This window comes from Chiloscyllium plagiosum, unplaced genomic scaffold, assembly GCF_037043375.1.
Source record: "Chiloscyllium plagiosum isolate Xiang-an unplaced genomic scaffold, Cpla_swu_hap1 HiC_scaffold_17, whole genome shotgun sequence".
Lineage (NCBI taxonomy): Eukaryota > Metazoa > Chordata > Chondrichthyes > Orectolobiformes > Hemiscylliidae > Chiloscyllium > Chiloscyllium plagiosum.
This window is the reverse complement of record NW_028270155.1, coordinates 52,225,773-52,251,038: the sequence shown is the minus strand read 5'-3', so window position 1 is coordinate 52,251,038 and position 25,266 is coordinate 52,225,773. Positions and strand designations below refer to the sequence as shown.

General features: G+C 40.9%; 1 protein-coding gene across 1 annotated transcript in view; it reads right to left on the bottom strand.

Annotated features, from left to right (window-relative positions):
- lpcat2 (lysophosphatidylcholine acyltransferase 2) overlaps positions 1 to 25,021 on the bottom strand; it is a 71,339-nt gene extending 46,318 nt beyond the window's left edge. Inside the window, exons 1-7 of the mRNA XM_043707013.2 lie at positions 24,840 to 25,021; positions 20,397 to 20,539; positions 10,804 to 11,024; positions 8,191 to 8,303; positions 8,017 to 8,077; positions 6,823 to 6,881; positions 5,818 to 5,852 (exon numbers count right to left, since the gene is read on the bottom strand). Of these exons, the coding sequence (XP_043562948.1) occupies positions 5,818 to 5,852; positions 6,823 to 6,881; positions 8,017 to 8,077; positions 8,191 to 8,303; positions 10,804 to 11,024; positions 20,397 to 20,539; positions 24,840 to 24,986 (779 nt within the window). The 5' untranslated portion in view covers positions 24,987 to 25,021. The remainder of the gene's footprint in view (positions 1 to 5,817; positions 5,853 to 6,822; positions 6,882 to 8,016; positions 8,078 to 8,190; positions 8,304 to 10,803; positions 11,025 to 20,396; positions 20,540 to 24,839) is intronic.
- Positions 25,022 to 25,266: the final 245 nt, after the last annotated feature.

Below are 25,266 nucleotides of genomic sequence, written 5' to 3'. Positions count from 1 at the left end.
CAGGCAGCATCCAAGGAGCAGGAGAATCAACGTTTTGGACATGAGCCCTTCTTCGGCTCATGCCCGAAACGTTGATTCTCCTGCTCCGTAGATGCTGACTGACCTGCTGCGCTTTTCCACCAACACATTTTCAGCTCTGATCTCCAGGCATCTGCAGGCCTCACTTTCTCCTGTGTAATGAGACAGGAATAATTAATGACCTTATAGTTAGGGATGCTCTTGGAAAGCGTGATCACAGCATGGCTGAATTTAAAATACAGCTGGACAGTATGAAGATAAAATCCAAAATCAGAGTCCTGTGCTTAAACATGGGAGACTACAATAGAATGAGGAAGGACTTGGCTAAAGTAGACTGGAAACAAAGATTTTATGGTGGCAGTATTGACTAGCAGTGGAAGGTTTTCAAAGCAATTTTTCAAAGTGCTCAGCAAAAGTATATTCAAGTAAAAAGGAAGGATTATAAGAAAAGGGGTAATCTGCCACGGGTGTCGAAGGAAATAAGGAAGGCTATCAAACTGAAAGAGAAGGCATACAAAATGGCCAAGAATAGCAGGAAACTAGAAGATTGGGAAAACTTTACAGGTCAACAGAAAGCCACAAAATGAGTTATAAAGAGAACTAAGATAGAACATGAGAAAAAACTAGCACAGAATATTAAGACAGACAGCAAACATTTCTATAAATATATGAAATGAAAATGAGTGGTTAAAATAAACATTGGTCCTTTAGAGGATGAGAAGGGGCATTTAGTTATGGGATATAATGAAATAGCTGAGGCATTGAACAGGTGTTTGTATCGGTCTTCACAGTGGAGGACACGAATAACATGCCAGTAATTGACAAAGAAAAGAAGGTAGGTGAGGACCTGGAAACTATTATTATTATTATTATGGAAGTGGTAGCATTGGACAAGCTAACGGAGCTAAGGATAGACAAGTCTCCTGGCCCTGATGGAATGCATCCCAGGGTACTAAAAGAGATGGTGGGAGAACCAGCAACTACACTGGTGGTAATTTTCCAAAATTCACTGGACTCCGGGCAGTTCCAGCAGATTGGAAAACATCAACCGTGTCCATTGTTTAATAAGTGAGGTAGACAATGGGGAATTTATAGACTGGTTACCTTAACCTCTGTAATGGGAAAGATGCTTGAGTTTTATTAAGGAAGAAATAGCAAGGCATCTAGATAGAAATGCAGATGCAGCATAGGTTCATGAAGGGCAGGTCATGCTTAACTAATCTATTGGAATTCTATGAAGACATTACAAACAAGGTGGACAATGGGGACCCAGTGGATGTGGTGTACCTAGATTTGCAAAAGGCCTTTGAAAAGGTGCTACATAAGCTAAAGATGTAAGGCATTATGGACAAAGTATTAGCATGGGTAGAGGATTGGTTGACTAACAGGAAGCAAAGAGTGAGAATAAATGAGTGCTATTCTGGTTGACAATTAGTAACTAATGGTGTGCCTCAGGGATCAGTGTTGGGAGTGTAATTATTCACAATGTATATAGATGATATGGAATTGGGGATCACGTGTAATGTGTCAAAGTTTGCATGACACTAAAATGAGTGGCAGAACAAAGTGTACAGAGGACTGTGAAACTTTGCAGAGGAACAGTGATACTTTAATTGAGTGGGCAAAGGTGTGGCAGATGGAATACAATATTAATAAATGTGAAGTCATCCATTTTGGTAGGAGTAACAGTAAAAAGGATTAGTACTTGAATAGTAAAAAGTTGCAGTGTGCTGCTATACAGAGGGACCTCTGTGTCCTTGTGCATGAATCACAGAAGGTTGGTCTGCAGGTACAACAAGCAATTCAGAAGGCAAATGGAATTTTGTCCTTCATTTCTAAAGGGATTGAGTTTAAAATCAGGGAGGTTATGTTGCAGCTGTATAGAGTGCTGGTGAGGCCACACCTGGAGTACTGTGTGCAGTTTTGATCTACTTACTTAAGAAAGGATGTACTGGCACTAGAGGGGGTGCAGAGAAGGTTGACGAAGTTGATTCCGGAGTGGAGGAGGTTGGTTTATGAGGATAGATTGAGTAGACTGGGATTATTTTCACTGGAATTTAGGAGAATGAGGGGGTTCTAATAGAAACATATAAAATTATAAAGGGAATAAATAAGATAAATGTAGAAAGGATGTTTCCACCGGCAGGTGAAATCGGGACAAGACAGCATTGCCTCAAGACTAGAGGGAGCAGATTTAGGACTGAATTGAGAAGGAACTTCTTCACCCAGAGTGTTGTAAGATCTATGGAATTCGTTGCCCAGTGAAGTAATTGACACTACTTCAGTGAACGTTTTAAAGATAGATTTTTTTTTTGAACAATTAAGGAATTAAGGGATATGGTAAGAGTGTGGATAAGTGGAGCTGAGTCCACAAAAAGATCAGCCATGATCTTATTGAATGGTGGGACAGGCTCAAGGGGCCAGATGGCCTACTCCTGCTCCTAGTTCTTATGTTTTATCCCATACACAAATGGGAGGACAAGTTCAACCAGGCCAGTTACTACCCCAGTCTACACTTGATCACCAGTAAAGTGATGGACAGTGTCACCAACAGTACTATCAAGCTGAATTTGCTTAGCTATAACCTACTCACTGTCGCACAGTTTGGGTTCCGCCAGTGATAATCAACTCCTGACCTCAATAAAAGCCATCGCTCAAAACTGGAAAAAAAAGTTCTAGTCTTGAGTTGTGGCGGGGGGGTTGAAGAGAAGAGCTTCAAGGTTCAGCTTCAAGGAGCCTTGTAAATGTAAGTCAATGGAAATTAAGGGAAAACTTGTCTGCTGCTTAGAGACATACCTGGCACAAAGGACAATGGTTTTGGTTGGAGTTCAGACATCTGAGCTCTAGACCATCTCTGTGGGAGGCAGTATCCTAAGACCAACCATCTTCATTTGCTTCACTAATGACTTTCCCTCATTATAAGGTCAGAAGAGATGATGTTTGCCAATGAGTGCACAACTTTTAGCACTATTCATGAATTCCCAGAGACTGAAGCAGTCCACATTTAATTGCAGCAAAATTTAGACATACCCAGGTGCAGGCTGAAAAGTGGCAAGTAATATTTGAGCCATGCAAATGCTCAGCAATGACCATCTTCACCGGGAAAGAAGTTAAACATTGCATCTCGACATTCAATGGCATTACCATCACTGAACACCTCACTAAACCCTGGGGGTTTGTAGCAACCAGAAACTGAATTGGACTAGCAATATCAGTACAGTGGTGAAGAGCAGGTCAAAGGCTGGAAATTCTGTAGCACGTTACTCTCTTCCAATTCTACCATTTAGAAGGCACAATTCAGGGGTATGATGGAATATTTCCCATTTGCCTGGATGAGTGCAGCTCCAACAACATAAGAAGCTTGACATCATCCAGAACAAAGCAGCCTGTTGAACTGGTACCACATCCATAACCATCTGTTCACTTCAACACTGTGGAATAGAAGCAGTGTGTACCATTTAAAAGATGCACTGCCAAAATTAAACAAAGCTCCTTGGACAGTACCTTCCAAAGCAATAACCAACAACACCTAGAAGGACAACAGAAGCAGATACATGGGAACACCAACACCCGTAAGTTCCTCTTTAAGCCAATCATTATCCTGACTTGGGAAAATATCATTGTCCCAAATTCCTGGCATCCCTTCCTTGATAGCATGAGAGCTTGTGCATCCCAAATGGACTTCAGCAGTTTAAGAGACAGCTTACCTTCTCAAGGGGCAACTAGGAATGGATAATAAATGTTGGCTCATCCAGTGATACCTCCATCCCATGAATCAGTTAAAAAAAGCCCACATAATTTTCATGTTTTAAATCAGCAAGGAAAGCATGCAGGAAAAAACTTTCATAAAAATGGAAAGATATCAATATTCATTTACACAGCGCACGTGATACAGGAGGGTTTGCATGCTGATGCGGCTAGGAGAGAAAACAGGGGCTCTTTGGTATCCTACTAAGCAGGGCATGATGGAAGGTCAGTCTATGATCCAATAAACATATCCTGTGGCGAACTAAAATCTCTAGAAGATTTGCCTTGACAAAACCAGGAGAACAAAGAATCAGTCTTCTGTTGAAAGTCATTTGAGAACAATTATGAGCCTGAAGGAGAGAAACTTTACCAATTAAGTGATGTCATAACTCAAGTGAACCTATGGAAACATGAACCCATTGGAATCTTGAAGCTACAGTGAACTGTTTCCTATCAAAGCAGTAATTGTGTGGAAAGAAGGCTGTCAAGTATATACATGTATTGTGGTTTATCAGTGGTGTTAGAACATTAACAAGGATTTGTCTTTTCTGTAATTTACAATATTAGTTACCTAAGTAATGCTTAGTTAATGCTGATTGTCACAGTATAAAGTTTAAAACATTAAAAGGAACTGAATAAGATGTTCAAGTTGGCAATTAAAATCTCTGTTTAAAGTTGTGTCTACAGGGATCACAATAGATAGATTTGAAATAGAAACCTTGAGAGGAGTCAGCATTGAATCAAGGAGTTGATAACATCTTCAAAGATTTCAAAAGGAAGGGCTTTTGGAGATCGGTTGCAACTTCAAGTTGATATCTATCAAGGTTGAGTTTCGCTGAAGTATAACCAAAAGCATTCTCTATGTTGGCCCCATTATCAGCCTTCCACAAACTCTAACTCATGCAAAACCCTTGTTCAACTCCTATTCTGTCCAAGCCTAATGTGCTTGTTGATTCACACAAATTCTCTATTCTTCAATTCACACATGCAGCTCTCTCTGCAACTTTACCCCTTCTCTCCACCTCCTAATCTCCTATTTGGCTAGCCCCTCTTTCCTCCCAACCTCAAACCCAGATCTTCCATGAGATCCACCATCTGATCCCTTAACTGTAATGGGCTCTACTAAAGGACACAAGGGGTAAAACTCCACAAAATTGTTGTTCCAAACTCAGAGCCGGAAGACATTTTTATCAACTATTCTACTATGGTCACTTCAAAATGGTCAAAATATTTGCACACATGCAGCACTTTTCTTTTTGTTGAGTATCTTTTGTGATTAACATAGGTCCAAATGCACGATGAGTTCATGATTTCACCAAAGTTTTCAGAGGAAATACAAAATTAAATAACCAATCATCATTAAAACATGATATGGAAACAATGATTGAAGAATGACACAAAGTAGTTTGGGGCCTAGTTATGATGTCAAGTAATAATGCATCACAGAGAGACGAAAGTACGAAAAAAGGAAAACGAAAAGAATAAAATTGAAAATAAAAAATTCTTAGCCCTATGTCTATTTTACTTTAGTATTTTTCTGGAAGATGGATGACAAGAAAAGAAAAGCTACAATATTCCCTAACAAAATGACTCTCACCTTCTCTTGCGTCTCGTTTGACTATGAATATTAACTGAGACAGAAATTAACACACAGGAATTTAAGCACTATGAATGATCACATTTTACTTAAAGTAGTTGGCACCAAAATAGAAAAGCACTTCCTATCTCTGCTTAGTGCCAGGTGACCTTATTCCTAAATATGGTGCCACAGTCATAAGTACTGAATGGCCAAGCAGCTTTCTAACAATTTGGAAAGACATTTTGTTCATGTTTCGTCACTGCATTGATTTTGCTCAGCTTCTTCCCCTATTAAAACTTTCACAACATTTCATTCATCTTCAACTTTATTTATTTTGTAAAGAGATATTTTACATGCTCCTATAATTTTACACAGCTTTTAACAGAATCTTGATATAAACCCTCAAGCTGGTTTATTACCAGCCATTATTCAACTTTTCTAAATTACAAAATAAATTACACTACAAAACTTACGCATTAGGTCCTTGCCAAGTCCATGTAACTGTGTCCTGTTGGAAAATATTTTTAATAATCAGTTTAGCCACTTACAACTTAATGCTTGCAAAATATTAAACATTTGTGAACGCTAATCAAAATCTAACGGAGTCACATATTGAAATCACAACTTAATTGTTGTGAAATTGGTGAGGAAAATCTAAGAATAATTTGCAGCTTGCTATAAAGAGTGTAGATACTATACAGAGTAAGTCACATGACTTTAGAAGCACTTCCTCAATCAAATAATGAAGTTATTCCAGTTCAACTACAACACTAACATTCATACAGCAATGTGGAAAACTGCCCAAGTTCCAAATCTCTCCAATATCCATAAGTAAACACTCTTGGGAGTCTTTAGTCAAAGTAACATTTGAGATAATGTGGTTCATGGTTGACAAATGGTTGTGCATTTGTAATTACATTACTTACACTTCACAGGTTATGATCTGGTCATACTTCTGACAGTCACATTGGTATTTTTACTGTAATATGTCAATTTTTTAAAGTCACATCTTGTGACATGATTGATGTTCCACATGTTCTATTCGGATTAACTGAAACTGTAGTTATTTATTTCAAACTATTATTATGAACACTTTAATATTTATACAAGTCAAATAAACTTACATTTTTAAAATATAATCAAATTAGAACATAAATCTTAGATCGACTGGTTCCTTAAGAAATGTTATTTGAAAGTCCTCAACATTAAAATGTTGAGCTTAAAATCTTGGTGTTTTTGAGCAATTGCCTCAAGCAACTCAGGAGGAGCTAACTAGTCACTTTACTTAAAGAGACTGAGTGAACTGGCACAGCTTCAGCCAAAAGTGAAAAAAAGACTCATTAGTTTTTTAAAAATAACAGTGGCCAGCTACAGAAGGTAAAAGTTGCACCCATCTTGTATCTATTGTTACAAGAGATTTAGGGACCAGAAGAGATGGTAGATGAAATAAAACAACATTATACACATTAAAAACTCACCAATCTGTTTGGATATCGAATAATTACAGGCTGAACAGGGACTCCAGGAATAAAAGCGCCTGCAAACATCAGAAACAGTTAAGATTCTAATAATTATTTGAAGCTAGAAAACATTAAAAGTGTTAATAATTCTTGATTTAAAATTTTGCAAGTATTAAATGTCGTGACTGGAGAGACCAAAGATTGAATAATATGGCAAGATATAGTGTAACATGAATGCAATCTTTGAAAATTTGAGAGATGAAATATTTGGACCTTGGGCATTCGTTAAGTTTATCCTATCCCTATCCAGTAACCTGCTACAAAAGGCAGTTTTAGGAGGGTAATAATTAGTATTTGCCCATAAGTAAAATAGGTTTTCCAATTAGTAATAGATCAATTAAAGGCATCATAAATCCCTGTGAAAATAAGTTGATTTGCAAATTACATTTGCTCAGGGCTTTGAAAGAAAATGCATTCTCACTACATATCAGATATGTGGAAAGAAATGAGGTTTGAGATCTTTATAAAGTAGATCCTTTCACCCCGGGTGGGTACCAGGGTGGGCTGTCCTAGAGGTGGTTGAAAGGTGTAAGGGCGGACCGAGAACTGGAAGGACATGGGGTGGACCGAGAGCCAGAAGGTGTGTTGGGGCGGGCTGCCTTAGAGTGGCTGGAAGGTGGGAGGGACGGGGGCTTGCTGGTTCTGTATTGTATGCACTGTTTTCATGTAACTGGATTGGCTCTTTATGTACAAATGTCATTGTTGATGTCTTTTCATGTTTGAAACTGGGATTTGAGGTTTGTCCTCATCTCCCTGTAAACTGGTTGAACGGTAGGGTTTGGGGCCTGGTTTTGCTGCTCCTCTCCCTTGTAAAATTGCTGTTGTATACAGCTGTAAATGTTAACTGTTCTTTGTGAACTGTGTGTTTTGTAAACTGTTTTGTAATTGCTCAATAAAATAATTTTAAAAAAGTAGGTCCTTCTACTAATTTGCTCAAGTTATATTAAAAAAAGTCAAATAGCAAAAAAAGTACAAATTCAAATTCCATCAATTGCTCCTTTGTAGTTTTAACTCTTTCTTGACTAACTAAATAGGATATTCTTAGTTGGAACCATTGAACTCTGATTACTCTTCAAATTTTAAAGTCTCTGTATAAAAAGTATATGTGCACAAGGATACGAGCATAAAAATTTGACAGAACAACGAGCTCACCTGATTTAAAAGTGATGAGGCAGGTACGATTTGTACAGGTACCTTCTGGAAAAATCATCAGCTTGAAAGAAAAAGAGTAGTATTTCAAAAATGCATACTTAAAAATGTACCAGGTCTTTAAAATAAACTGTCAGAGTTTAGACAATCATATTTAGTTATGTTTGTTTAAAATACCTGAGGCCATTTTCCTCTGGATTGTGCACGCTTTGTAATCTCTTCAACAGTTTTCCTTCGAGAATTTGTCTCATGGCGTGATACCAACACAGGTTGAGAACACTGCAGTAATACTAAAGCACAAAACAGAAGGCCTTACAAACTATTTCTTCTCTCATTACACTATTTTAAATCAGTCACATTACCTGAAAAAAAACTTGAAGAACAACATAGTTAGTGGAAGGTAGAAGTGCAAATAAAAGTTAAAAATAAAGTTCACCTATTCAAACTGAAAACCTCAGTTAATAAGGCATTGATATAATTTTGACTACAATAGTTTTATTCATGTTACACACTGTTTTTTATGATATATTTTACTTAGTACTTTATGCTCTGCCTCTGTTAGGCTCCTTAGAATTTTTTTTTTTCAGTGGTTGTAGTTGAGTTCTTCGGTAAAGACCTAATTTAAAAAAATACTTGACATGAAAGAATAAAATTCTCAGTAAGGGATCAAGTTTCCACTTTGAACAGTCACTTTAAACATTAAGCAATTCTGGTTGGGAATATCATCAGATTGGTGTAGAATAAAGCTTTTTCTGCTCCAGGCCAACAATGTACCAAACTTTTCCTTCGAAAGGACTTTTAATGCAGAAATCTGATTTTGTCTTCACTTCTACCACCAGGCATCATTTATGGCTGGTAATTGGAAATGCATTCCAAACATTTATATTAATATAGCATCTATATAACAAAGCATTCCAAGGCATTTTACAAGGTCACAATAAAACAAACTATGACATTAATCCATGTGTGAGAATTTCTAGGTCAGGTACCCAAATGTTTGATCAGAACGGTAGTTTTAAGAAGTATCTTTAATGAGCAAAGTATGATAGTGGGGTGTATGAAGGGAATTTCAGAGTTTAGGACTCCAGTATTTGAAGACTTGGAGTGGAAAAGAGCTGTTTAACAGGCTAGAATGTTGTAAACGAAGATCTAATGGAGGGACGAGGATCTGCAGGAAATTACAGGGATGGGGAAGAGTAAGACCATGGATTGATATGAAAACAAGGAAGAGAGTTTAAAAACCGAAATGTTAATGGAATAGTGTCAATCTACATCAGGAATGAATGGAGCTGGTTTGAGTTAAGACATCATCAGCAGAGTTTCAGATGTCCTCAAATTAACAGGGTAAAACATGGGAAATCAACAAGAGTGAATGGAATAGTCAAATCTAGAGATAACAAGAATTTTATAAGTAGGGATCAAGTGAACTTTATTCTTAACTGGAAGCAGGTAACTGTGGACTGATACATAGAGGGTCAAATATCACTGATTACAAGCAAACTAGCCCAGTGTCAGACTGTTGTCAGGGAGGGGAATGGAGTAAGTTGTTACAAAAGGGAATTTAGATCAGGAACTGGAAACAATAGTTTCAGTCTTCACAATAGTAAATTGAAGAAAATAATTGTGCATCCAGTAACTGATTTGAATAAAGATTTGTGCATCCAGTAACTAATTTAAATTCTATTGAATTACTAATCTCAGTTTTTCTTTTAAAGGTACATTTTCACTTAACAGAGACACGATTCAGACACAACCTAAAAGTTGAACAAAGTCCTAAGCTGCTTCACAGTGGTGAACAGAACAGTCACTTAGCCAAAAATAAGGAAAGAGATCAAAACTTTATCAGGAGTGATTAATGTCTATACATCAAACTACAAAAAGACAACAATACGAACAGATAAAAATAAGCAAAAATGTCCTGGAGTTATTGCATTTTGTCTTCGACCAAGGTTGTTTCTTTTAAACTCACTCATGGGATGCATGCTTCACTGGCTCAGCAGGCATTTATTGGCAACCCAGACTGCCCTGGGGAAGGTGGTGGTGAGCTGCCTTCTTGATCACCTGCTGTTCTGATGAGCTGAGATGCAGACAACCCAGCCAAACCTCCAGATCGGTGTCTGTTCACAGCCAAAACTCACTTGCTGGTACAGTTGATCACAAAGTTGAAAAATCAGATCCCTTTCTTAGTTTTGACATTGATTACATACCTGAATACATAACCTTTACTGTCTTGAGTGACTAATAGTTTTTCAAACAAAACTTAAATTTTACTAAAATGCAATTCGTTTTACTGAGAGATGCAAAGAAAAAGTTAAATTGTGACAGTGGTGGTGGGAATCAAAAGAAACAAATGTGTATAATAGCGCACTTAGATGCACAACAGTTACAAGCAAAATATCATAGCACTGATAAATATCAGTGATAGATATCATTGTAAAGATCTCGTTTGTGAGGTAAGTTAGCTTTATAAGAATGCAAGATTGTTAAATAAGCCTCATGAGCATTATATTACTTATCATCACAATTTCTACTACTTTAATTGGTAAATCCTTTCCCACTGTCCTTCAGGCAGTGAAATGCTTGAAATGGATCAAGAAAGGAAAATGTCTCTTTGAAATTATTTACTGATTTTTTGTTTACTTAGATATTGTACTCCATGAAAAATGCTCACAAAACGTTACATTTTAACAACCTTGTTATCACATATCAAGTTAAGCACTTAGCAACATTTTGAGACTCTTAATGCAAACAATGCATTAGAAACAACGATTAAATTCTTAAAGAACTCACATCCAAACAACGGAATGTCAGCATTCTCAGCTCTTGAGACTGTTGATGGCATATCAGCAACGATATTCACAGCTGCATCAAAGAAGCTTGAGTGGGGAGCAACGACAAGAATCGGTGCCTCTGCTGCATTGGCCTTTTTTCCCTTCACCTTAATTTCCATGAAGCCCATACAGAAGAAAAACGCACGACCCAAGGACTTCAACACAAATCGTGAAGCACGGCTGTAAGTGAAGTTCAATGATATGAAAACTTAGCACTTCTTTCAACTTAGACAATGAAAACAAATCTGACTTATTTTGTTCAGAAAAGGAAGAAAATGGAAAGCCCTTCCAGTCAGAAAATAATTTTTAAACTAAATTCAAAACCATATAGATTGAAGATTTGTATTTATGCTTGCTTTGCAAGATTGGTATCAAAGAGATGATCTTAAATAACCTTAGTGACAAGGAAAATATCAAAACTTCTCTCAAGTGTTAGCAAGTTTTGAGAAGACTTGCGATTCTCTCAAAGGTATATTCAAACACTGGGAGTCCAATTTTAAAACAAACTTGATTTTAGATACATAAGTAGTTGTGTGCACTGTCTGATCAGAAAGGATAGCTAACAAAGTCAGGTGCTAGGTATTGCAAAATGAGCTTCTGGTTACTTTTGAAAAAGTCCAATAGCCTGGCACCTGAGGGCAGTATCATTTGGACTAATACAGCATGATCAGATCCCCATTAGGAAGAGAGCACCTATACCATAACCATTACTGCTCGTGCATCCACTATCTCTTAGCTACTTGCATTAATATCCTAGAATGCAAACTATCAGGTCCAGGAGACTTATAAATTTCCCCAGTGATTACTATTGTGTTTACAGTGAACCCCCATACCCATGGGGGATATTTTCCAAGACCTACCACGAATGCTTGAAGCACCAGATAGTAGTGAACCCGTTCATTTAAATGGGAAACATACTTCCCCTGCAACTCCCTGGCCCCTGGTTCTGGAAAGTTCCATGTAATATGTTCAGGCCACAGTAAACCGTGGGTAACCAAAACCATGGTAAGTGGACTCGCAGATACGATGGTCGCCATGTATTTCTTTCCCACATTTTGCATCTTCATTACATTGTATATTTAGAATGCTACGGGGTGCCTTTTACCAGAAGCCACCTCATGCTCCCGCGAGGAGGTTGAGCAGTTCATCAATTTCACCAACACATTCCACCCCGACCTTATATTCACATGGACGATCTCTGACACCTCCCTCCCCTTCCTGGACCTCTCCATCTCCATCAATGATGACTGAGTTGACAATGACTTTTTTTTAAAAAGCAAACCCACCGACTCCCACAGCTACCTGGATTACACCTCCTCCCACCCTATCTCCTGCAAAAATGCTATCCCGCATTCCCGATTCCTCCACCTCTGCCGTATCTGCTCCCAGGAGGACCAGTTCCACCACAGAACACACCAGATGGCCTCCTTCTTTAAAGACCACAATTTCTCCTCCCACGTGGTTAAAGATGCCCTCCAATGCATCTCATTCACATCCCGCACCGCCGCCCTCAGACCCCACCCCTCCACCCGTAACAAGGACAGAATCCCTCCTGGGTCCTCACCTTCCACCCTACCAACCTTCGCATAAACCTCATCATCCGCCAATATTTCCGCCACCTGTAAATGGGCCCCAGAGATATATTTCCCTCCCCACCAATTGCAGCTTTCCGCAAAGGCCATTCCCTCTGTGACTACCTGGTCAGGTCCATGCCCCCCAACAACCCACCCTCCCCTCCTGGCACCTTCCCCTGCCACCGCAGGAATTGCAAAACCTGCGTCCAAATCTCGCCCCTTTCCTCCATCCAAGGCCCCAAAGGAGCCTTCCACATCCAAAGATTCATCTGCACATCCACCAATGTCATTTATTGTATCCATTGCTCCTGATGTGGTCTCCTCTACACTGGGGAGATTGGACACCTTCTTGCAGAACACTTTAGGGAACATCTCCAAGACACCCACATCAATCAACCCCACCTCCCCATGGCCCAACATTTCAACACCCCCTCCCACTCTGCAGAGGACATGCAGGTCCTGGCCCGCCTCCACCACCACTACCTCACCACCTAACGCCTGGAGGAAGAACACCTCATCTTCTGCCTTGGAACCCTTCAACCCCAGGGCATCAATGTGTACTTCATCAGTTTCCTCATTTCCCCTCCCCCACCTTACCCCAGTTCCAACCTTCCAGCTCAGCACCATTCTCATGACCTGTCCTACCCGCCAATTTTCCTTCCCACTTACCCGCTCCACCCTCCTCTCTGACCTATCACCTTTATCCCCACTCCCATCCACCTATTGTACTCTTTGTTACCTTCTCCCCAGCCCCATCCCCCTCCCACTTATCTCTCCACCCTGGAAGCTCCATGCCTACATTCCTGAAGGGCTTTTGCCGAAACGTTGATTTTCCTGCTCTTTGGATGCTGCCTGACCTGCTGTGCTTTTCAGGCATCACTCTAATCTAGATGCCTTTTACTGTCAAGAACAATGCAAAATATCTATTCATCTCCTCTGCTATCCCCTAGCTCTCCACTATTTCCTTAGTTTTCACTCTCAAAGGGATCTATGTTTGCGTCAGCATCTGTTCCCTTTTAGGATAGAAGCTCTTACTGTCTGTTTTGATGTTTTTGCAAAGTTTGTGAAGGTTTGTAGCTCAGGTTGAGATTTAGGGTGGAGGTTTGCTCGCTGAGCTGTAGGTTTGATATCCAGACGTTTCATTACCTGGCTAGGTAACATCATCAGTGGCGACCTCCAAATGAAGCGAAGCTGTTGTCTCCTGCTTCACCACAAACCCCAGGAGCCCCATCCAGCAGAAAAGTATAAATAGAAAGCAGGAGACAGCAGCTTCGCTTCACTTAGAGGTCGCCACTGTTGATGTTTCCCAGCCAGGTAATGAAACGTCTGGATATCAAATCTACAGCTCAGCGAGCAAACCTACACCCTAAATGTTTTGATGTTATTTGCTAGTATTCTCAAAGTGCAGTTTTTCCCTCATTCTTTTCAATTTTTAAATTTTTTTTTCAAACTTTACTCGTCTTTTGGTTTAAAGTTAATCTTTGGAACATAGAATTGAATTGAAAGGAAACCATTCAATGTTTAACTTCTTTGGCTAATGATGGTTGATACATCCCATTACTAGAAATGTTGTCCCTCACTTCAAAACCTGACTCTTTGACCTGATTTCTGGCCACCCACCCTCTTTCTATTTTTTGTTTTACAATGCTCCTGATGTGCTTTGGGCCATTTTGCTTTGTTAGAAATGCCGCATAGATATATAGTGCCATTGCTAAATGTTGCCCACCACATTGTTCCAGAAGATTGGCAGTGTATCTTAAAGTTAAAGTTAATTAAATAGGAGTGTGGATGAAAAGAGCGACCAATGATTGGTCAAGGCAATAAATATATAATCAAATTATGTAGACACAGCTAAATAAAACCTGCCAATCCGTCATTTTAATGCAATGAATATGCTTAACAGATTAATTCTGTAGCCATCTGGTGCAACTCGTGGATTAGTATTGAACTACACTTCTTTCAGTAGAAGCCTGAGGGGATCTGTGTTTTTAAAGGAATGCTTGATATGATTTTATAATTTCTTATCAATATAAATCAAATTCACAAAATTACACAAAAACATTTTTATTAAATTCCAGGAATACTATTGGACAAACAATCATACATCAGACTCTCAAAAGAAAATGTAGTCACATTCCTAAAATCCTGAAACTGCCTCCTTAAATTTGACATGTTTGCAACAGCTTGATGAAATGCTGCAAGAGATTATTCCAATAAAATGATTTTAGTTTGAGTTAATGAATTCAACTTAAAAAGTAATAACTACTTAGCAAGAAAACAGATGCATAGCAGATCAAAAGCCCTGATAAAACCTCTTGAACGATTCCAAAATTACATTCCAATATAAAGTAATCCAGAATTTGTACAGCAACTTTAGAACAGACAAAATGTAGAAATCAGTGAAACTAAAAAGTATATTACAAATCAAAGTTACTGAAAAAAGTAGGCTAAATGGTGATGCTGCATTCATAGTGGAGTACTTCTGAAACAAATGCTTCAACTCTAAACATTGTGCTACAATTTACAACGTTATCATCCTTTTATACTACCATCCTTTAATCTTTGCATTAACAATTATTCTTAATTTTTGATGCATCAATTTCTTGAGGGTTAAATGAATAAATCTCACTTGGCATTTCATAATCTGCTCTGATCCACATCTAGCCAATCCCAAATTCCCATCAGACCATAAAAATCACCATGAACCTTAGTGTCCATTAGAACATGGCTTCTTAAAATAATAAAGTTAAAAATCACACAACACCAGGTTATAATCCAACAGGTTTAATTGGAAGCACTAGATTTCGGAGTACTGCTCCTTCATCAGGTGGTTGTGGAGTAAAAGATCATAAGTCAGAATTTATAGCAAAAGTTTAGTGTGATGTAACTGAAATTATATATTGAAAAAGACCTGGATTGTTTAAGTCTCTCATCCTTTAGAATGAACATGTTGGTTTCAGTTCATTCTATAAAATGAACTGAAACCAACACGTTCATTCTGAAAATTGAGAGCCTTAAACAATCCAGGTCTTTTTCAATATATAATTTCAGGTATATCACTGTAAACATTTGCTATAAACTCTGTCTTACGACCTTATACTCCATAATCTTGAAGGAGTAATGCTCTGAAAGCTAGTGCTTCCAATTAAACCTATTGGACTATAACCTGGTGTTGTGTGATTTTTAACTTTGTCCACCCCAGTCCAACATCACCATCGCCAAAGCACAAAATAAGAAACTCCTCATTAATGCATACTTGAAACAGAATATCTCAGTGGGTTGAGGAGCAAGACAGCAAAATGATGTGATTTTGCACAACCCATTAAGATAAGAAGCACATTCCATTTTTCAAGAAACTGTTTTTGGTCTCCCTCCCTCGGATATGACTCCACCTTTTTTAAAAGCCACACTGATCACAGTAATGCACCACTAGTCCAATCAAAACAACAGTTTTGGATATAGTAACCACTAGAGTACATTACGTTGCAAAAGAAACAGCAACTGAAATGAGCACATTATTTGACATTTCCATTTATTATTTTAAGTTGGAAATGGATCTTGAGATATCACTCCCTCATTTACGATAGTTGAGCTACATATCTGAAAAGCATAGTGAGGAAAATCAACAAAATAATCTGAAGCCAAGTTGCAGGGTGTCAAATAAATTCAGTAGGAGCAGGATCACAAAACTTTGTATCTAAAACTTTGAAATATCGCTGTTGCAGCATTCACAAACTATTTTCTAGGAATATTTGGAGTAAGGTCACCATAAGTAGATCAGTGCACAAGACTAGGAACGTTTTGGCAAATGAAGGTTACCACCTATTCCACTCCCTTAACAGCGTCCAAGTTCATACAGGGGTCTGTGCTATATTTGACTTTTTGCAACTTACATCAATGGCTTAGATGAGGGGAGCAAAGCAGAGTAATTAAATTTGCAGATGACACCAAGATATATTGCAACGACATGAATAAGGTGCAGATGGGTAAATAGATTGAATGAATGCAAAAACAAATCTGAGACCGAGGATAATGTGGGAAAATGTGAACTTCACTTTAGCAAGAATGAAAAAGCACAACATTACTTAAACAAAGAATGACTGCAGCACAGTGAATTAGGTCTTTGAGTGTAAGTAACAAACAGCTAGTATACGTAATCAAGACAACCAATGGAACACTGTCCTTTAAGGATGTTATGTTTCAGTTTTACAGGGCATCTGTGAGACAGCATCTTGAATATCGTACACAGATTTGTTCTCCTTAAAGAAGGATGTAAATGCAGTGGAAGCAGTCAGAGGTGGTTTATTAAATTGATGTTTATAATGAATGTTGCCTTATTAGGACAGGTTGAGCAGGATGGGCAAGTTTTCACTGGAGTTAAGAGGAGAAACAACTTGATTAAAGTCTTTAAGATCTTGATTAGTTGCGACAATGCAGATGTGAAAAAGTTATTTCTACTTGTGGTCAGCCCAGAACTCGAGGGTGCAGTTTTAAAATTAAGGGTTGCTCTTTTAAAACACACAGGAAGGGACATTTCTTCTTAGTGTTGCACAACTTTGGAATTCTCTGTTTCAGAAACTTTATTGAATTTTTTTTAAGGTGGATGTAGATACATGCTTGTTGGGCAGTGGAATCAAAGGTTACCTGGCATCAAAAGGAAAGTGCTTGCTGGCCAATACTGCTTTCTGTTCAAGGGACAGTTTGATTCCATGACCTTGCCTTCCCTATTTCCTTATCTCCAACAAACTAATAACCCTCCAGGATATCTGCTCTCATCGGATTTTTGGTTTCCAACATCCTCCCGATTTAATTGTTCTACAGCTGGTGGCCCTACTTTGAACTACTTGGGTTCTAAGCTCCCTTTCGACATCTCTCCAATTCTCTACATCACCTCCTTCCTTTAATGCTCCTTAAAATCTACCTGATTTACCAAGGTTTTCGGCTGTCTACACTAATATTGCCTTTGTCACTGTATCAGATTTAAATTTACTCTAACTAAAAACTGAACTGCATTTTTACAAGTTTGCTTGAAACTAAATAGTTGCTGTTTCACCCAAAATATTTTGATGAATCAAATCCAATAAATGTGTTATGTAGTGTTATTAGTTGCATTCTTGTCTATGTGCCTCTGCTGCAGCAAGTGTGCAGAATTTTGCTGGACATTCTGGTGCAAAGAGACTATGTTTATTATTTCTACCAGGCGTGTGAACCTGCCTATTATACTACTTTCCTGCTGTTACAATGATTATGCTACAGATTACTTATGTTTCTATTGTGGTGTATAAGAAATGTTGTAACATTGTGACTGTACTTGTCAATGGCTACATGCTTTTTCACAGCCAAAATTAAGTTAATAGCAGCAAAATTATATTATACTCATGCTCCATTATAGCCTCAGGCAAAGCAAATTACTCCTTGTACTGATAAGTTTTCATTTGCAGTTTTTAGCAAAAGCTTGAAGGTCAGTGGGAGGGATGGAATAAACATGGAAGAAAACACTCATTTATATTGGAAATCTTATTCAAGGATTAACAGATTAGCTCATGTACAGTCTTCATACATCAAAATGTATTATGGGGTAAACCCATTAAAAAAATGATTTTGTTTGGAGCTGTAGCTTTATATACAAGGATGTTGACAATTATTCAAATCCAATTTGTAAGTCTAAACAACATGCAATCTATTATGGCAGCATCTGTGCAACGTACCTTTTCCTAGATATAATTATTTCTGCAGGGTCACTAGACCCAAAACAGTAACTCTGCTTTCTCTCTGCCAGGAGCATTCTGCAGATGCTGGAGATCAGAGCTTAAAAATGTGATGCTGGAAAAGCGCAGTTGGTCAGGCAGCATCAAAGGAGTGCTTATGCCCGAAACGTCGTTTCTGCTTTCTCTCTGCCAGACCTGCTGAGTATTCACGGCAGTTTCTGCGTTCATTTCTGATTTCCAGAATCTGCAGCCCTTTAGGTTTTATGCAATCTATTGTTCCTTGTAGGACTAAAAGGTTGCTTGGTATTGTCCAAGATTTAATGTATTGAAATACCCAATTGAGACAATTTACAGAGCATTAATATGCACACATAGGAAGAGTTCTTGTAGCACAATGGCAGTGCTACCACTACCACTGAGTCAGGAGGTCAAGTATAAGTCTCACCTGCTCCAGAGGTGCATCATAACACCTCTGAACAGGTTAATTAGAAAATATCCACACATACGTAGGATGAAGATTTAGGGGTGCAGTGGGGGTGGGGACGGGTTCAGATGTAGATGGGTGGGTACAAGTGTGGGTCAGTGGGAGATGTTGAGGGGAACAAAGAAATGGAAAATTATTTACTTCAGGTTACAACAAAAATCAGAAAAATTATTAGCAATAAATCTTTAATAGACGTTTGCTGAAATATGCTGACAACAATTTAGCTGTGAAGTTACAAAGCATGAATGAAATCAGGTGATATGAAAGAGGAGAATTATCTATAACCACATTCAGGACTACTGTCATTGCCCACCCCACACTCCACCTTCATTTTTACAAGTGATGGCAGCAATTACAAAAATGTAAAATTCGCTTTCTCCATTGAGAAATTAGAAGACTAGATGTGAGAAATCCAAAATTAGGCAAAATGATTGCATCAGAACTTAACTTCCTGTTGATGCATAAATTGCAAGAAATGGGCAACAGCTAAAAGGGAAGAGCTTGTTCTCTAAAATGAGAAAATAAAGTGGCAGAGAAAGCCACTCTGTCCTCTAGACATATTGCAGACTAGTTTACAATTGATGCTGACATTTCTCAGTATCCTAGATCTTACCTCAAATTCCCTAAAATTGCAAACAAAAGCTCTACAAAAACAACTTGAGTTCAATCTCTACAGAAGTAAAAATAGAATGGGACATAAAAACACAATTGGCAATGCAAATCAGTGCACAACGTATCACCCTAGCATGGCTGACTGGGACAAGGTTTACTGACAAAGTGAATAGTCTGAGCTCAAGAGCTACATTAGCTAAATGAATTTACAGAAATCAAAAATCTGCAGCAAGTAAACAAAAAGATATCAACCACATCATATTTTAATTTATTTGAAAAGATCATCTGAAATCAGTTCTTTCCTGTTCTTTCAATGTTTATCCTATCTGAGTCACACATTGATTGTTTACAGGTTCCACTCTGACACACAGTTTACTGACATTTTCCATTTAGATGGTGAGGAAAAATATTTATTCGCAAGAGACACTGAAATCCTGCTGTCATTGCCAATGTAAAATACTCCCTTCAGAAAATGAAACAACAAAATATCTATACTAGAAGTATCTGGGTGACTGCATTTTTTTAAACTAATCGTGTGTACATATTATGACACATCTCAACGGGAGCTGGGACTTGAACCCAGACCTTCTGGCCCAATGGGGACAAGACGATTACATCACAAAAGCCTCTTGCATTTCGTTTCCATTAGTGCCAATACAGATTCGGTTACAGATTAACTTGAAAAATAAATGCAATAAATGCTTTATGTCCCAAAGAAAGCAAAGTAGACTAAAGGCAAGTTGTGAGATCCCTCAGGGATGAGCTCTGCAACCATATCATGTGACAGCAGCCTGAAATGAAAAGTGGCCAGAGATTAACAAACCACTAAGCAAACTTTGATTAGACGCCATATGTTAGAAGAATATGCAGAGCTCAGTTAATATCACACACTGGATACAAACGAGGCTCAAGAAACAAGAGCTGGAGTAGACCACAAACCTCTTGAGCCTGCTCCATTCTATATAATCATGGCTGATCTTTTATCTTAACACCATTTCCCATCTACACTCCAGATACAAGGGACTGCAAACTGCATATAGCATCCAGCCAATTCGTGTCAGCTTCTTGATATGGAAGAGAGATACGGCTTAAGGACATCCTCCAATAAGACAATGATTGCTATCCTGTCTTGACAGTGAATATCTATTTCTAACCAAAAATGACCAGAACTTACCGTTTCCAGTTTGGAATTGGGTCTGAATTTGCACATACTGGGCAGCACACCCGTCCTAAAAGTGCACATGGCCAAGCGACGAGGGCAACAAAGAAAATACAGAGAAGACGCAGAGGTACAAGGGTGATGCTGGCCACAGCTATCTAAAGACACAAAATAAGTTAAATGATTGTCAACTAATTGCAATAATAGCAGAAAAATAATTTCCATTAAAAAAGGTAATAAATCAATCCTCAATTTTTAAGTACTGCACTCAGGATAAAGTTAACTCACCCAATAAAACAAAGAACTGAGCCCCACAGACTGCATATAGACAAAGAGATACAAAAACAAATGATGACCATAGCAAAGGCAAATCCTAACCTCTGACGACCCCCTACATCCCTGACTCCACACTTAGCTAACCATCATTTGCCTTTCCTCCTGAATTTAGGCATAGTCTCAAAATTGCTAACCATGCTAAATCCTCTATTTACAATATTCATATACTATACTGACCACACAGTATTGGCTATACTTTCTCCTGATCTCATTATCTGTGCATAACAAAGATGTTGCCCACACACTCACCATGCACCCTATTGAACACCAGTACAATTAAGTGCAATTTTTATAAATTTACCCTGCTGACACCTCAATGTTAACACTGCACTCTGACCATTGTTGTCCACTAGTGCTAATCCCTCACTCTGACCCTGCTGACACTCAGTGCTAATCCCTCACTCTGATCCTCATCATTGTTGACTCCTCACTTTGACCCTGTTGATACTCCCCATCCATGCTGACCCCTCACTCTGACCCCATTGACTCCATTCAGTGCTGACGCCTCACTCTGACAATCCTGTTGAAAATCACATCACCAGATTATACTGCAACTGATTTATTTGGAAGTACTAGCTTTCAGAGCGTTGCTCGGGTAATTAGTGGAGCAGGATTATAAGACAATTTATAGCAAAAGATCGCAGGGTCATGCAGTTAAAATGATATACCGAACAAACCTAGATTACTGTTAAGTCTTTCATCTGTTAGAATGGCTGCAGGTTTCGGTTCATTATATGTAAATCCCAGAACTTCTTTCAAGTCACATTCTCGAGATAGCTGAGATGCCACTTTTAAAAATAAAGTTAAGACAATGTATTACAGGTGTGAGGTCAGAGTCTATCTGTATCCCAATCTTGAGTCAGACTGGTTCTATTTCCAAAGTAGGAATTTATAAAATGTTATATGGATTGACTGCCTGCAGATTGTGTTCTTTTCAAGCAAAAATAGAATGCATCTGCAAATATAATTCGGCAAATGCAAATTCACCCCATAGACTTGGGTGTGTGCACGCGCGCACAAGTGCAAGAGATCGTGTGCACTTGAGTGTGAGTGCTTATGAGTGTGTGTGTTTGCATGTGCAAGTGCTTGAAGGAGGGTGTGCATGGGAGAGAGTGTGGTACCCATGAAGATGGCCTCAACTAGGACTTTGATTTCATGTCACACTACAGGTGACCCCACTACACTATAAACACACTTACATACTCTCACACTCACGCAGACCGCCTCTCATACACATGATCTCTCCAGACACACACGTACATTCCCCCACACTCACTCCCACACCCTCTCAGGATTATACTCCATCACATTCACACACAGACTCCAAGCACGCACACACACTCATGCTCTTTCTCCCTCACTTGCACGGACACACACAAACACACAAAGTCTATGGGGTGAATTTGCAATTGCAGAATTGTATTTACAGATGCAGGGGGACTGTCATATCTGCAGATCCAATTACTGCAGCCCGAATGTTCAGAACCATGGACTGGGGGCCACTAGGGAGGTAAATTTCTCATTTAAATGAATGGACTCACTACTATCCATAGTTTCGGGCTTCTTCGGTAGGTCTTAGAACGTATCCCCCAAAGGTACAGAGGGACTACTGTACATTCTATATTTGCTCAAAAAACACACAACCTGCAGGCAGTCAATCCATAACACATTTTATAAATTCCTACATTGGAAATAGAACCAGTCTGACTCAAGATTGGGATATAGACAGACTCTAACCTCACAACTTTAATGCATTGTCTTAGCTGAGATGCCACTTTTTAAAATAAAGTTATCTCGAGAATGTGATTTAAAAGAAGTTCTGGGATTTACATATTAATGAACCAAAACTTGCAACACATTCTAAAAGATAAAAGTCTTAACAGCAATCTAGATTTGTTGAATATATCTATTTAATTGCATCACACTAATGTTTTGCTCTAAATTCTGTGCTTTATGATCCTGCCCCACCATTTACCTTATGGAGCAGTGCTCTGAAAACTAGTACTTCCCAATAAACCTGTTGGACTATAATCTGGCGTTGTGATCTTTAACTTTGTTCACCCCAGTCCAACACTAGCATCTCCATATCTTTTGACCCCCCCCCCCCAACCCTCCAAGTGCTGACCCCTCACTCTGACCCTCTTGGACTACCCCCAATACCAACCGCTTACTCTTACCCTATTCAACCCCCCAGTGCCGACCCCTCACTCTGACTCTGTTGACCCCCATCCACCATGTGCTGACCCCTCACTCTGACTCTGTTGACTCCCCCTTCAATACCAAACCCTCACTGACCCCATTGACTCCCCCTGTACCGAACCCTCACTTTGACCTTGTTGACCCCTCCCATGTTGACCCCTCACTCTGACCGTTGACCCAGGTGCCAACCCTTCGTTCTGATCCTGTTGACCACCACCCTGTGCTGACCCCTCATTCTGACCGTTGACCCCCTAGTGTCGACCCCCTCAATCTGACCCTGTTGATCCCCAGCCACACTGTGTTGACCACTCACTCTGACCCTGTTGGATTCCTCCCAGCACTGATTCCTCAATCTGACCCTGTTGACTCCCCCAGTGCTGACCCCTCACTGACACTGTTGAGCGCCCCCCCACCCACCCTGTGCTGACGCCTCACTCTGACCCTGATGAATCCCACCCTCCTCGTGCTGACCCCTCACTCTGACCCTGTTGACCACCCACCCTCCTCGTGCTGACCCATCACTCTGACCCTGTTGACCCCCCACCCACCCTCCTCGTGCTGACCCATCACTCTGACCCTGTTGACCCCCCCACCCACCCTCCTCGTGCTGACCCATCACTCTGACCCTGTTGACCCCCCCACCCACCCTCCTCGTGCTGACCCATCACTCTGACCCTGTTGACCCCCCACCCACCCTCCTCGTGCTGACCCATCACTCTGACCCTGTTGACCCCCCACCCACTCTCCTCGTGCTGACCCATCACTCTGACCCTGTTGACCACCCACCCTCCTCGTGCTGACCCATCACTCTGACCCTGTTGACCCCCCCACCCACCCTCCTCGTGCTGACCCATCACTCTGACCCTGTGGACCCCCACCCACCCACCCTCCCTCCTCGTGCTGACCCCTCACCCTGACCCTGTTGACTCCCCACCCTCCCTCCTCGTGCTGACCCATCACTCTGACCCTGTTGACCCCCCCACCCACCCTCCTCGTGCTGACTCATCACTCTGACCCTGTTGACCCCCCCACCCACCCTCCTCGTGCTGACCCATCACTCTGACCCTGTTGACCCCCCCACCCACCCTCCTCGTGCTGACCCATCACTCCGACCCTGTTGACCCCCCACCCACTCTCCTCTTGCTGACCCATCACTCTGACCCTGTTGACCCCCCACCCTCCCTCCTCGTGCTGACCCATCACTCTGACCCTGGTGACCCCCCCACTCTCCCTCCTCGTGCTGACCCATCACACTGACCATGTTAACCCCTCACCCTCCCTCCTCGTGCTGACCCATCACTCTGACCCTGTTGACCCCCCCACCCACCTTCCTCGTGCTGACCCATCACTCTGACCCTGTGGACCCCCGCCCACCCACCCTCCCTCTTCATGCTGACCCGTCACTCTGACCCTGGTGACCCCCGACCTATCCACCCCATGCTGACCCCTCACTCTGACCCTGTTGACCCCCCACCCACTCTCCTCGTGCTGACCCATCACTCTGACCCTGGTGACCCCCCACCCTCCCTCCTCGTGCTGACCCATCACTCTGACCCTGGTGACCCCCCACCCTCCCTCCTCGTGCTGACCCATCACTCTGACCCTGGTGACCCCCCACCCTCCCTCCTCGTGCTGACCCATCACTCTGACCCTGGTGACCCCCCACCCTCCCTCCTCGTGCTGACCCATCACTCTGACCCTGGTGACCCCCCACCCTCCCTCCTCGTGCTGACCCATCACTCTGACCCTGGTGACCCCCCACCCTCCCTCCTCGTGCTGACCCATCACTCTGACCCTGTTGACCCCCCACCCTCCTCGCGCTGACCCCTCACTCTGACCTTGTTGACCCCCCACCTATCCACCCCGTGCTGACCCTGTTGCCCAGTAACGGCTATCCCAGTCGCCTCCCAATTCTTCGCGTACCTTGAGCTTGTCGGTCACGCTGAGGTGGACGTGATAAATGAACGGGTTGATAATGGGTGGCTGAAGGAGCGAGTTCTGCCTGGGCACCGGGAATACCCTGTTGACGGACCGGCTCCTTCCCGTATTCATGGCACAAGAGCCCGACATACCACATAGAATCGGCTTCACCGACTGCACCCGACTCAGCCCGGAGCATGCGCAGGACGGCCAAAGCGACGCCTCTGCCCCGCCACGAGCATGCGCAGAGCCGTCCCAGGAGCCCCGCCCCACTGTGAGCATGCGCAGAGCGGCCCGTGTGACCAAGCCCCGCCTTTCATGCCCTGCCCAGGGACATGCGGAGTGTAGGTAGTGACTTTGACAGAGGATTAAATTGACTGACTTTATTCAACCCTAATCGGATTAGCTATGTGAAGCCGTACCTGTTTTA